The sequence below is a fragment of the Callorhinus ursinus genome, unplaced genomic scaffold (assembly GCF_003265705.2).
Source record: "Callorhinus ursinus isolate GAN/ISIS: 27379988/994484 unplaced genomic scaffold, GSC_fseal_2.0 scaffold9, whole genome shotgun sequence".
In the NCBI taxonomy this organism is placed as follows: domain Eukaryota; kingdom Metazoa; phylum Chordata; class Mammalia; order Carnivora; family Otariidae; genus Callorhinus; species Callorhinus ursinus.
The window spans coordinates 5,930,001-5,944,522 of NW_027397071.1; the positions used below are offsets into that span (position 1 = coordinate 5,930,001).

General features: G+C 37.8%; 2 protein-coding genes and 1 long non-coding RNA gene across 5 annotated transcripts in view; 2 read left to right on the forward strand and 1 right to left on the reverse strand.

The window, feature by feature from the left end:
• Positions 1-14,522, forward strand: part of BCL2L15 (BCL2 like 15) — a 54,938-nt gene that overhangs the window by 33,348 nt on the left and 7,068 nt on the right. The window lies entirely within an intron of this gene.
• PTPN22 (protein tyrosine phosphatase non-receptor type 22) overlaps positions 1-14,522 on the forward strand; it is a 59,724-nt gene that overhangs the window by 20,308 nt on the left and 24,894 nt on the right. For both annotated transcript variants that reach the window (XM_025872458.2, XM_025872459.2), the window contains exons 10-11: positions 103-180; positions 2,665-2,751. In XM_025872458.2, the coding sequence (XP_025728243.1) occupies positions 103-180; positions 2,665-2,751 (165 nt within the window). The remainder of the gene's footprint in view (positions 1-102; positions 181-2,664; positions 2,752-14,522) is intronic.
• The window catches only part of LOC112824532 (uncharacterized), a 53,039-nt gene that overhangs the window by 11,723 nt on the left and 26,794 nt on the right, over positions 1-14,522 (reverse strand). The gene's annotated exons all lie outside the window — the stretch shown is intronic.

Consider the following 14,522-nt stretch of genomic DNA (forward strand, 5'->3'; position numbering starts at 1 on the left):
AGAGAGCAGATATCATGGGAGTGACAAGACTAGGAGAAATAATTTATTAACAAAGCTAAGGAACAAAGGAGTAAGATATTTTTTTTTCCTTTTATTTGATAGATACTTCCTGAGAACTTCAGTGTTTTTAGTTTGATCCAGGAAATGCGAACACAAAGGCCTTCATTTGTTCAAACTCAGGTATGCAACTATGGTGAATGGATCATAACATGTGTCTGAGTCTTGCTACATCTCTCTGTTCCATAGTAAGACAACCCAAAACAGCTGACTGCCTAGCTGTAACACCGATTGACTCTTAGGTTCACTAGCCCATTGGCATTTCGTTGAACTCTGAATAGATCAATTTTTTGCCTGTATCCCTTGCCTTGGGTCAAATTCCTCTCATTCCTTGTATTTTTTTTCCCCTCATTCCTTGTATTTTACTGTCTGTGCAGAAAATATTAAGAAACTAATATAATATTTCTTATAAAGGATGTTGAAGAAATTCCACAAGCTGTTTGATTTATTACAGAGAAATAGTTGGGTCAGGTTAACTGGAAGTTTTAGAGCAGTAATTCACTTCTGAAACCGGAGAAAAATCAGAGATTTGTCATTTCAACTTCAGGAAGTGGTAACAGAATCTGGAGAATGCAGTCTGTATACTCATTTTTTGACTTGATGAAAAATAAAAATAAAAGCAACCATACTCCTATCACCTAGAGGTAGCCACGATTACTATTGTTCTGTAGTCTCTCCTGATCCTTATTGTATGCATACTTTAAAAAACCATAATTAGAATCATACTATATATACGGTTACATATGTATGACAATATTTTCATCCGCCCCAAAGTGCTCACCCTCGTTCGCTCCGTTAGGGATGCCCTTCCCCTGTTTTGTCCTCTCCTCCCCCGCTCAAGTCCCACCGCCTAGGTGAAACTTTCCCAGCACATATCTCTCACTCTCTACAATATCAATTTCACCCAGATTTCCATACCAATAATGTTACCCACATTTCTAAAAAAAAATGGTCTCCATCTCTAAGATGGAGTTTAGCTTTGCCGCATTCATTCATTCACTAAGCATTGATTGATATAAGTAACAGACACTTTCACATAATTTGTTAGAACTACTTTCTCCTGCTTAAATGGCAAGACCCTGAAGTGTTTAAAGCACTTACAAATGAACTTGCACATAGACTTGGAGGTAAAACAACCACCAGTGGAAGTTTAGGTATTTTCATTGGGCATTTGTGAATTGAGGGGAAAAAATGAAGAGCTATTGTAATATAAGCCTGCTGTTTGGCCCACACAGGTTTTCCACTAATAGCTAGTGGAAAAAAAACTTTTTTTTTCATGCGTCGACTGTAGGTGTTTTCTATATTCAACCTGAGGGAAAAAGTTTCTGTGATATAAAGGCACTGGCTGGTTTAGTGCCACCAGACTTAAAAGCAGGCGAAAGACCCCAGGAAGTATGCAACCTAGTTTTCTAATATCACATTGTAACACTGAATCAATCAATAAAACCCTACCCCACTTCGGAGAAAGTCCATTTCCGGCCTCCTTGCAAAGGTCGGAAGACAGAGGAAGCGATTTCCGGTTAGCCTTCACAAGTTCATCAACATTATCAACAACTAGCTGAACAAATCCCTTCCCAGTTGTCGCTGCTTTTTCTGACACCATCCTCACCAGGAAATAGCACTGTAACCGGCTGAGCGCTTCCTGTCTGACTTTTCTCTCTTCTTAAAAAAATGGAAGAGTGTACCAACAGATGTGTTGGGTGATACGGACTCTGTAGTGTTCTGCTAAAATTATAATTGGCAAAAGTTGTGCTTTATTTGTATAGGATTGTGTGAAGTGCCGGGGAAACCCCGCTGAGGCTCTTTCAGATGAAAAGTAGATCCAAAATCAAGTGCTAGAGCAGGTCCGGTGGCAAAACCCCCCCTCCTCCCTCCCCTCCGCCCCGCCCCGCCCCAGGACCTTGTAATGGTGATGGTGTCATTTCTAGACAGTGAAATCCTTTTACAAGCATAAATTTCCAGACTCTCTTGGGTGGTCAGCTTTTCTTGGGTGTCTGTGCTAGGAGAGCATTTCAGCGGCTTGATCTAGGCGCACTAAACTAAGGGGAGATTCAGGTTCGAATCCAAGTCTGGAAATCACTGCTGAACGACCTTGCACAAAATGTAAACAGGGATAATAGCCTACCTACTTTAGAGATCAATTGTCAGGGTCAAGTGAAGAATACATATTGAAGCTATCTATCTACCCATCGACCACAATCTATCTCCATTTTTCCAGAAAAGATGAAGGTGCCTGACCAAAAAATGCATCCAGGATCAGATAGAATGTTTAAAATGTGAGCCAGGAAAATGGAATTGGAGGGTTGATGGTGGAGGGAAGGGTAAGTGGGATCAAAACATAAAACATGCTGGAAGGCCCTTGTATATTTAGAGGTAGAAGATCAAATATTTAGCTGTTTCTAGTAGCCTTGAAGTGCTTTGCAGTCCTAAATGGGCTAGGCTAATTTTGCGTAGCGCCCTCAGGCACTACGATTAAATTACTGTCTATGGTCTTTTCAGGTCTGCTATACTAGGATTTGACTGATGTTCACACTCCTAAACTCTGGTTCTGTGGTTCACCAAGTTTCTTGTTTGTTTTCATTTGTTTCGGTTTGTGATGCTCTTCAGGAACAGTATGAACTGGTCTACAAGGCTGTATTAGAACTTTTTAAGAGACAGATGGATGTTATTAGGGATCAACACTCGGGAACAGAGGTAAACATTAAACTTGATATTTTGTCCTTTTTTTCATATTTGACTTTGGTCAAGGGACCTCAGATCAGGTGCAGGACTTAACTTAGTATTTATTGTCACTTAGTTCTTGGAGCGTCAGGGGTGCATGGGCTACACTGCAAATCTCCTGTGGAGAAGGACCAATTAATTGAAGTACATCAACTTAGAAAATGAATCTTTTGGTTAACCTACTGTATACAAGTTTCAGCTCAATTTAGAAACAATAGGAGTGAGTGACAGGGCAAGTGTATATTCTGTTCTCAGGTCAATAGCTGTGTGGCAAGTTAAAAGTGAGAGTGACAGTTACAAAGTGAAAGCATAGTTGAGTACTAATGTGATTTTTCAGGTTCCTCTAGCCTCACTTTGATTGCATTAAGTCTTATCAAATTTTGGGAATATTTTAGAATATGCAGAGGAATTTTTAGCTGAGGGTCTTACATATAAAAATGATTATGATTTAACCAAATTCCAATTAAATATTGAGTATTCCAGGATATGCTATTTTGATCTCATCACAAAAATTGATGAGTCAAATACTTACTGTGTAGTCACAAAGCACTAGGTTCTGAACAAACTTAAGATAAAATTACTGATTTACACTTCAATGGTATATTTTGTTAACATATATTTCTTAATTTAATTTTTAATATCACATTTTGGATTCTTAATCTGAAAATATTCACTGAGGACCTGCTACCTGACTACTACCTAGTATTAGGAATACAAAGTATATAAGACATGATTCTGATCATAACTCCTGTCAGTCAAATGCTGAATCAAGGGGAAGGAAAGAAAGCTAGAAAAACTGTTGAGGTTTGAAATGGACTAAGCGATCCTGGTTAGTGTCAACTTCAAGGGAAAACAATGTGGTGGAAGGACATGAAATAAGAGTATGGTCTTGTCATAAATTTTTACTTATATCCTATTTATGTATGTTTTATTGGCTAGTATTCCCAGACCAAAGTTAAATGATAAAGGTGATTATGGACAACCAAATTTTAATGGGAAAGATTTTCATGTTTCACTATCAAGTGTGATGCTGACTTGATTAGAGATATCTGCTTGTTTGTTTTATACCTCTTAAACCCCATCATCTGTTTCACCTCTTCCCCCATCTACCTCCTCCCTGGCAACCACCAGTTTATTCTCTATAGTTAAGAGTCTGTTTTTGGGGGGCATCTGGGTAGCTCAGTCAATTAAGTGTTCAACTCTTGATCTTAGCTCATGTCTTGATCTCAGGGTCGTGAGTTCAAGCCCCATGTTGGGCTCCTCACTGGGCCTGGAGCCTATTTAAAAAAAAAAAAAAAAAAGAGTCCTTTTTGTTGTTGTTGTTAATTTTGCTTTTTAGATTCCCCAAATGAGTGAAAACATATGGTATTTATCTTCCTCCGTTTGACTTATTTCACTTAGCATAATACCCTCTAGGTTCATCCATGTTGTCACAAATGGCAGGATTTCATTCTTTTTTATATGGAATATTCATTCATCTAGGGATGGACGCTTGAGCTGCTTCCATAGTTTGTCTATTGTAAATAATGCTGCGATAAACATAGGAGTGCATATATCCCTTGGAATTAGTGTTTTTGTATTCTTTGAGTAAATACCCAGTAGTGTGATTACTGGATCAAATGGTAGTCTTATTTTTAATTTTTTAAGGAACCTCCCTACTGTTTTCCATAGTGGCTGCACCAATTTACATTCTCACCAACACTGCACGAGGGTTCCCTTTTCTCTACTTCCTCTCTAACACTTGTTTCTTGTGCTTTTTATTTTAGCCATTCTGACAGGTGTGAGGTGATATCTCATTGTGGTTTTGATTTGCATATCCCTGATGATTAGTGTTTTGAGCATCTTTCATGTGCCTATAGGCCATCTGCATGTCTTCTTTAGAAAAATGTCTATTCATGTCCTCTGCCTATTTTTTAATCAGATTTTTTTTGATGTAGAGTTATACAAGTTCTTTATATATTTTATTTTATTTTTTTATTTTTTTAAAGATTTTATTTATTTATTTATTTGACAGAGAGAGACAGTGAGAGAGGAAACACAAGCAGGGGGAATGGGAGAGGGAGAAGCAGGCTTCCCGCGGAGCAGGGAGCCTGATGCAGGGCTCGATCCCAGGACCCTGGGATCATGACCTGAGCCGAAGGCAGACGCTTAACGACTGAGCCACCCAGGCGCCCCTCTTTATATATTTTAGATATTAACTCCTTATGAATATATCATTTACAAATGTCTTCTTCCATTCAGTAGGTTGCCTTTTGTTTTGTTGATAGTTTCCTTTGCTGTGCCGAAGAGTTTTATTTTGATATAGTCCGCGTAGTTTATTTTTGCTTTTGTTTCCCTTGCCTGAGGAGACATATCCATAAATATGTTGCTAAGGCCAGTGTCCAAGAGATTACTGTAAGAAATTACCTATGTTTTCTTTTAGGAGTTTGATGGTTTTAGGCCTCACATTTAGGTCTTTAATCCATTTTGAGTTTATTTTTGTGTATGGTGTAAGAGAATGGTCTAGTTTAATTCTTTTGCATGTAGCTGTCCAGTTTTCCCAACACCATTTATTGAAAAGACTGTCATTTCCCCATTGTATATTCTTTTTTTTAAGTTATTTATTTATTTATTTGAGACACAGAGTGAGAGAGAGAGAGAGAGACAGAGAGAGAGAGTGCACAAGTAGGGGGAGGGGCAGAGGGAGAAGCTGACTCCGTGCTGAGCAGGAGGCCAAACTGCACTGGGGCTCAATCCCAGGACCCCAAGATCATGACCCGAGCTGAAAGCAAACACTCAAAAACTGAGCCACCCAGGTGCCTCACCCCATTGTATATTCTTGCCACCTTTGTCATAGATTAATTGATCATATAAATGTGGGTCTGTTTCTGGGCTCTCTATCTGTTCCATTGATCTATGTGTCTATTTTTGTGTCAGTACATACTGTTTTGATGACTCTAGCTTTGTAATATATCTTGAAATATGGGATTGTGCCATGTCTAGCTTTGTTTACTTTCTCAAGATTGGGCTTTGACTCTTTGAGGTCTTTTGTAGTTCCATACCAATTTTAGGATTATTTGTTCTAGTTCTGTGAAAAATGCTATTGGTATTTTGACAGAGATTGCATTGAATCTGTAAATTGCTTTGGGTTGTATGAACATTTTAAGAATATTAATTCTTCCAATTCATGAGCATGGTATATCTTTCTATTTGTTGTATCATTTTCAATTTCTTTAATCAATGTCTTTCACCTCCTTGGTTAAATTTATTCCTAGGTATCTTATTCATTTTGGTGCGATTATAAATTGGACTGTTATTTTTCAATTGTTTAAAGAGAGTATTCATTGATTTCTATTTTATTAGGAAATTTTTAGAGAAAGAATGTTGAATTCTGTCAATTGCATATTTTGAATTCATGGAGTGATCACGTGGATTTCTCCTTTGACTTATTAATATAGTCGTAGCATTGGATTTGTTAATATCAAACCATCCCTGTATTCTTAGAATTAACCCTTCTTGAACAAAAAAATATTCTTTGTTTTTTAAAGATTTTATTTATTTATTTGACAGAGAGAGACACAGCGAGAGAGGGAACACAAGCAGGGGGAGTGGGAGAGGGAGAAGCAGGCTTCCCGTGGAGCAGGGAGCCCAATGTGGGGCTCGATCCCAGGATCCCGGGATCATGACCTGAGCCGAAGGCAGATGCTTAATGACTGAGCCACTCAGGCACCCCAACAAAAAAAATATTCTTTTGATATGTTGCTGGAATATGTGGGCTAATATTTTATTTAGGTTCCAGGAAATGCCAGTACTCAAATTTAGCCCAGTAGCAGGGCCATGGCTCCAGTTGGGTTGTTTGGAGTGGGCCCTTAGTCAGTAAATGGGAACGTAGCAACACAGTTCAAACTCCCCCAGAGAGAATTGGTTACAGTTAACTAAAGAGGACTTCTGTTTCTGGAAAGATCAAATAGACATACTTTTCCCTATTCCTCCCACTAAGTGCAACCAGAAACCATTATATAATTGACATTATATATAAAACAACTATAAGAAGGCTCTGAGTGATAGAAAGAAGACAGGCCAGCTAAGGACCTTGGAACCTGAGGAAAGACATGATGGTAAGTTCCTTGGGTTTTCTTTTGACTCATATATCCCAGACTGGAAACTGAAGAAGTCAACAACATGGAAAAGCCAGGGATGCAGACAAAAAAGCCCCAACAATAGCCTGCTCTGTGTAGCCAAAGGACCAGAAAAGGGGCAGTCCAGCAAGACAGAAAACTTTTAGATAATCATCACTCTACTTTAGTCAACAGCACAGAAATTAGTGGTCCCCCAATCCCACCCATGTCAACAAAGGCTGAGTGGGGTCCTAGATTCCCACCCTTCTAACACTGTAGTAGAATGCCAGAGTGGTGTCAGAGAAGGTCAGGTAAAGAGGTAGGACTTTCATCCTTAATGGCCTGTAATGAGGGCTTCCTGCAGTGTCATTGGAGACTGCTTGGGGAGCCTGAGCTTCCACTGGACAGTAACATGGTACCCTAATGCCTTCCCACTGAAGTAGTATCAGAAGTCTAGTAGAGAGTTAGGATGTCCACCATCATCCAGCAGATAAGGCCACCCCTACCACAATGTCAGTAGAGACCACATGGGGAGCCTCTCCTGTGACGTCTCCCCTTGGGTGTCAACAAAGAGTGAGGAAACTGGTAGAAGTGGAATACACCTGGCAGTAACAAGGCAGTAATGAGGCAGCACCTTGCCTTTCCTCTGTAGAATGGAGTTAAAAATAAAAGAACCTAGCTAAAAGAGAAGATTTAACAAAGATCCAGAGCCTCGTAACAATACAAAAATGTCTAGGTTTCAATTGAAATCACTCATCATACCAAGAACCAGGAAGATCTCAAACCAAATGAATAAAAGACAATCAATAGATGACAATAATGAGATGATAAAGATGTTAGAATTATCTGACAAAGTTTTAAAAGCAGCCCCAATTAAAATGCTTCAATGAGCAATTACAAACATGCTTAAATTTTTTTAAAAAATGGAAAGGCTCAGCAATAATTAGAAAAAGATTCAGCAAAAAATCCAGAAGATATAAAGAAGAACCAATGGCAATCTTAGAATTGAAAAAGGTAGTAACTGAAACAAAATAGCTTAGTAGATGAGCTCAACAGCAGAATTCAGGGTGCATACAGAAAAAAAGAACTAATGAGCTAGAAGATAGAACAATAGGAATTTCCCAATCTAAACATCAGAAATAAAATAGACTGGAAAAAAAGAACAAACAGAGCCTTAGGGAACCTAAGGGACTACAACAAAAAACTAGCATTTGTGTCAGCAAAGTCTAAGTAGGAGAGGAGAAAAAAGGCAAGGCTAAAAAAGTACTTAAAGACTCAGTATAGGGGCGCCTGGGTGGCTCAGTCGTTAAGCGTCTGCCTTTGGCTCAGGTCATGGTCCCAGGGTCCTGGGATTGAGCCCCGCATTGGGCTTCCTGCCCCGCAGGAGGCCTGCTTCTCCCCCTCCCACTCCCCCTGCTTGTGTTCCCTCTCTCACTGTCTCTCTGTCAAATAAATAAAATCTTAAAAACAAACAAACAAACAAAAAGACTCAGTATAATTAAACTTCTGAAAACTAAAGACAAAATTCTAGGAAACAGCCATAGGATAATGATCTTAAGTGTAGGGAGAAAACAATTAGTATGATAGCAAAATTGTCATCAGAAACCATGGAAGCCAGAAGAAAGTGAAACAATATTTCTCCAGTGCTGAAAAAAAATAAATGGCAACCCAGAATCCCATACCCAGTAAAAATATCCTTCAGGAATGAAGAGGAAATCAAGACATTCTCAGATGAAAAACAAAACAAAACAAAAAAAACTAAGAGAATTTGTTTGGTAGGCCTATCTTTAAAAAAATGACAAAGGAAGTTTTCTAAACAGAAAGGAAATGATGAAAGGGAGAACATGATAAGCAAAAGCATGGGTAAATGTAATAGATTTTCTTTTTCTTCTTGAGTTTTCTAAATTGCTTGATTACTGAAGCAAAAATTATACAGTCTGATGTGTATAATTTTATGTATTAGAAGAAATACTTAAGACAATTATAAACAGGGAAGGGTTAGGGACGTAAAGAGAGAGGTTTCTGTACTTGAACTAGTGAAATAATAACACCTGTAGACTGTGATAGGTTATGTATATATAATGTAATACCTAGAGCCAGCACTACAAAAACCAAAAACTCTACAAAGACATACCTTAAAAAACACTATAGGTAAATCAAAATGAAATTATAAAAATGCAGGAGAAAGAAAAAAGAAATGAAAAACAGAACAAACAGAAAACAAAAAATAAAATGGCAGACTTAAGCCCTGACATATCAATAATTACATTAAATGTAAATGGTATAAATATATCAGTTAAAAGACAGATTGGCAGAGTGTATTGAAAACATCTACATGCTGTCTATAAGAAATGTACTTCGAATATATAGGTTGGTTTAAAGTAAAGATTGGGAAAAAGAGATGTATTCATATAAACATGAGTAAGGGAACAAAAATACTGATTCAAAGGGGCACATGTACTCTGATGTTTATAGTAGCATTATCAACAATAGCCCCATTATGGAAAAGAGCCCAAATGTCCATTGACTAATGAATGGATAAAGAAGATGTGGCATAAATACATATATATACATATATATATAATGGAATATTACTCAGCCATCAAAAAGAATGAAATCTTGCCATTTGCAGCACGTGGATTGAGCTTGAGTGTATTATGTAAGTGAAATAAGTCAGTCAGAGAAAGACAAATACCATATGATTTCATTCATATGTGGAATTTAAGAAACAAAACAGATGAACATAGGAGAAGGGGGAAAAGGAGGGAAATAAACCATGTTAATACAGAGAACAAACAGGGCTGATGGAGGGGGATGGGCTAAATGGGTGATGGGTATTAAGGAGGGCACTTGTTGTGTTGAGCACTGGGTATAATAGTAAGTGATGAATCACCAAATTCTACTCCTGAAACCAATATTACACTATATGTTAATTAACTAGAATTTAAATAAAAATTTGAAGAAGGGGCACCTGGGTGGCTCAGTCGGTTAAGTGTCTGCCTTTGGCTCAGGTCATGATCTCAGGGTCCTGGGATCAAGTCCCACATCAGGCTCTCCACTTAGTGAGGAGTCTGCTTCTCTCTCTCACTTTTCTCTTGCTCTCTCTCTCTCAAATAAATAAATAAAATCTAAAAAAAAATTTTTTTAAAGAGTTTATTTATTTATTTGAGAGAGAGAATGAGAGAGAGCACGAGAGGGAAGAGGGTCAGAGGGAGAAGCAGACTCCCCGCCGAGCAGGGAGCCCGATGTGGGACTCGATCCCGGGACTCCAGGATCATGACCTGAGCCGAAGGCAGTCGCTCAACTGACTGAGCCACCCGGGCGCCCTAAAAAAATTTTTTTGAAGAAAAAAATAACAAGGATAATAGAAGGTCAGCAGGACTATTGTAGTGTAAATTGAGTTAATGTACTCTTTATGGTCAGAGTTCTATTGTCTATAGATTGTTTGGAAAATTGTTAATCCACCTTTCAGTGGATTTCAAAAGATGTGGCCTAAAGATTTGTTGTGGTCATTTATGGGGAGATTTTGACTCTAAACCCAGGGTATCTATACAATAGTCAGGTCCACTAGAGTTCCAAGGAAATAATCTGTAAGAAAGAAATGTCTTTTATGCTAGAGTAAAATAATATTAAATGGCAAAAAAATTAAAAATAAATATAAACATGAATAAAGGAAAGAATATAGCAGGAGTAGCTATATTAATATCAGATAAAGTAGACTTCAGAGCAAAGAAAATTATCATAGGCAGGAAGGGACATTATATAATGATAAAAGGATCAATCCACCAATAAGACATAGATAGTAGTCCTAAGTGTGTCTGAACCAAACAGAGCTATAAAACATGCGAAGCAAAAACTGACAGCACTGAAAGGAGAAATAGACAAATCTGGTTATAGTTCAGTACCCCTCTCTTAAAAATTGATAGAAAAACTCAATGGAAAATCAGCAAGAATATAGAATAACTCAACACCACCATCAACCAACAGGATCAAATTGATATTTATAGAACATTCCAATCAACATCACAAGAACACACATCTTTTTTTTCAAGTGTTGATGGAACATATACCGAGATCAGTTATATTCAGGGCCACAAAACAATCTCAAACATTTAAAAGAACTGAAATCATACAGAATGTATTCTCTGACCACAGTGGAATCAAACTAGGTAACAGGAAAAGGTCCAAACACTTGGAAACTAAACTACATTCTTCTAAATAATCCATTGAGTGAAAGAGGGAGTTTCAAGGGAAATTTTTTAAAAAACACACATTGAACTGAATACAAATGAACACATTGACATTTGTGGGACAGAGCTACAGCAGTTTTGAGAGGAAAGTTTATAGAACTCTAAATGCAAACATTTGAAAACAGCGAAAGTCTCAAATCAACAATCTGAGCTCCCACTTTTAAGAATCTAAGGGAGGAGAGAAGCAAAATAAACCCAAAGAAAAGAGAAGGAAAGAAATAATGAGCAGAAATCAATGAAATCAAAAACAGAAAAACTGTAGATAAAAGAGCCAAAATGATCAATAAAGTTGACAAACCTCTACGAAGACAGCTGAGGAAAAAAGAAGATAGAAATGACCAATATCAGGAGTGAAATGGGAGAGCCCTAGAGTCTCTGCAGATATCAAAAGGATAATAAAGGAATATAGTATAAACACATCTACACTTGACAACTTAGACAAAATGGATTACTTCCTCATGAAACACAAACTGCCATAGCTTACTCAACATGAAATAAATCATTTGAATAGCCCCATAACAGTCAAGGAAATGGAATTCATAATTTAAAACTCCCAAAAAAGAAATCTCTAGACCACATAATTTCACTTGAGTATTCCAACCAAATATTTAGGGAAGAATTACCATGAATTTTACACAATCTATACCAGAAAATAGGAGGAGGAAACACTTTCCACACTCATATTTTCTGTTGTGGTCAAATATATCATTGTATCACAGTGGAAAAAATTACCACCTTAACCATTTTTAAGTGTATAATGCAGTGGCAGTAAGTACCTTTGCTATATGCGTGACCATCACTTCTATTTATTTCTAGAAATTTTTCATCATCCGAAACAGAAACTCTCCATGCCTCCTACCCCAACCCCTAACAACTTCTATTCTACTTTTTGTCTCTATAAGATTGCTTATTCTAGGTACATCATATAAGTGGAATCATGTATTTATTCTTTTGAATCTGGCTTATTTCATGGGCATGTTTTTAAGGTTCATCATTTTTTTTTTTAGTATGCATCAGAATTTCATTCCTTTTTATGGCTGTATAATAGTCAATTGTGTGTATATCCCACATTTTGTTTATTCATGCATCCACCAATTGACACTTGAATTGTTTCCACCTTTTGGTTACTGTGAATAATGCTGCTATAAAAATTGTTGTACAGGGGCGCCTGGGTGGCTCAGTCGGTTAAGTGTCTGCCTTTGGCTCAGGTCACGATCCTAGGGTTCTGGGATTGAGCCCCGCATCAGGCTCCCTGCTCAGTGGAGAGCCTGTTTCTCTCTCTCCCTCTGCTGCTTCCCCTGTTTGTGTGCTCTCTCTCTCTCAAATAAATAAATAAAATCTTTTAAAAAATTTGGTGTACCAATATTTGTTGAAGTCCCTACTTTAAATTCTCTGGGGTATATACCCAGAAGAATCCAGGAATTGCTGGACATACAGTAATTCTAGGTTTAGTTTTTTTTTTTTAAGAAACTCTTTTTTTTTTAAGATTTTATTTATTTATTTATTTAAAGATTTTATTTATTTACTTGAGAGAGAGAATGAGATAGAGAGAGAGCATGAGAGGGGAGAGGGTCAGAGGGAGAAGCAGACTCCCCGCTGAGCAGGGAGCCCGATGCGGGATTCGATCCTGGGACTCCAGGATCATGACCTGAGCCGAAGGTGGTCGCTTAACCAACTGAGCCACCCAGGCGCCCCAAGATTTTATTTATTTATCAGAGAGAGGCAGAGGCAGGCAGAGGGAGAAGCAGGCTCTTTGCTCAGCAAGGAGCCCGATGTGGGACTCAATCCCGGGACTCTGGGATCATGACCTGAGCCGAAGGCAGTCGCTTAACTGATTGAGCCACCCAGATGTCCCTAGGTTTAGTTTTTAAAGGTACTGCCATACTGTTTTTTACAGCAGCTGCAAACTTTTACATCCCCACTAGCAATGCACAAGAGTTTCAATTTCTCCACATCCATGCCACCACTTCGTATTTTCTGGGTTTGGGTTTTTTTTTTTTTTTTTCTTTTCTTTTTCTAGATAATAACCATCCTAAGGGATGTGAAGTGGTATCTCATGGTTTTGATTTGCATTTCCCTAATGATTAATTGATTTGAGCATCATTTTGTGTGCTTATAGGCCATTTGTATATCTTCTTTGGACAAATGTATATCCAAGTCCTTTCCCTATTTTTTTCAAAATTTTTAAATTGTGGTAAAGTAGGGGCACCTATGTGGCTCAGTCAGTTGAGCATTGACACTTGGTTTTGGCTTGGTCATGATCTTGGGGTTGTGGGATCAAGTCCGGTCGGGCTTGTGCTCAGCAAGGAGTGTGCTTGGGATTCTTTCCCTCTTCCTCTTCTTCTCCCTCTGCTCCTCCCCCCGTTTGCATGTATGCATGCATACGTGCTCTCTCCCTAAAATAAAATCTTTTTTAAAATTGTGGTTAAAATATACATAAATTTAACTACCTTAATTAATTCTATGTGCATAGTTCAATGGTACTATGAACATTCATATTGTTGTGCAATTATCACCACCATACATTTCCATTCCTCTTTTTATCTTGAAAAACTGAAACTTTATACCTGTTAAATAATAGTTCCCCATTCCTTCTTCCCCTCCCCCCATCTTGGGCAACCACTATTTCACCATTTGTATCTATGAATTTGACTACTCTAGGTACCTCATAGTAGTGGGATCACATGATATTTGTCCTTTTGTGTCTGGCTTATTGCACTTAGCATAATGTCCTCAAGGCTCATCAATGTCATAACATGTCAGAATTTCCTTCTTTTTTAAGGCTGAATAATATTCCATTGTATGCCACACTTTGTTTCTCCATCCATCCATTGGTGAATAGGGGTTTACTTCTACCTTTTGGCTATTGTGAATAATACTGCTAAGAACATGAGTGTGTAAATATCTTTTTGTGTTCCTGTTTTCAGTTCTTTGGGGTATATATGCAGAAGTGGAAATGCTGGGTCATATGATAATTATTATTATTATTTTAGTATTTATTTAAGTAATCTGTACACTCAACATGGGGCTCGAACTCATGACCCTGAGATCAAGAGTCACATGCTCTTCTGACCAAGCCAGCCAGATGCTCCTCACATGATAATTTCTGTGTTTAATTTTTTGAGGCACTGCCATACTGTTTTTTACAGCAGCTACACCATTTTACATCCCCACTAGCAATGTACAAGGTTCCAATTTCTCCATATCCTTAGCAACACTTTTTATTTTCTATTTTTGTTTGCTTATTTATGGTAACCATCCAATGGGTATAAAGTGGTATCTCATTGTGGTTCTGGTTTGTATTTTCCTGATTAGCAATGTAGAGCATATTTCATGTGCTCATTGGCCATTTGTATATCATCTTTTGAAAAGTGTCTATATATAAGTCCTTTGCCCA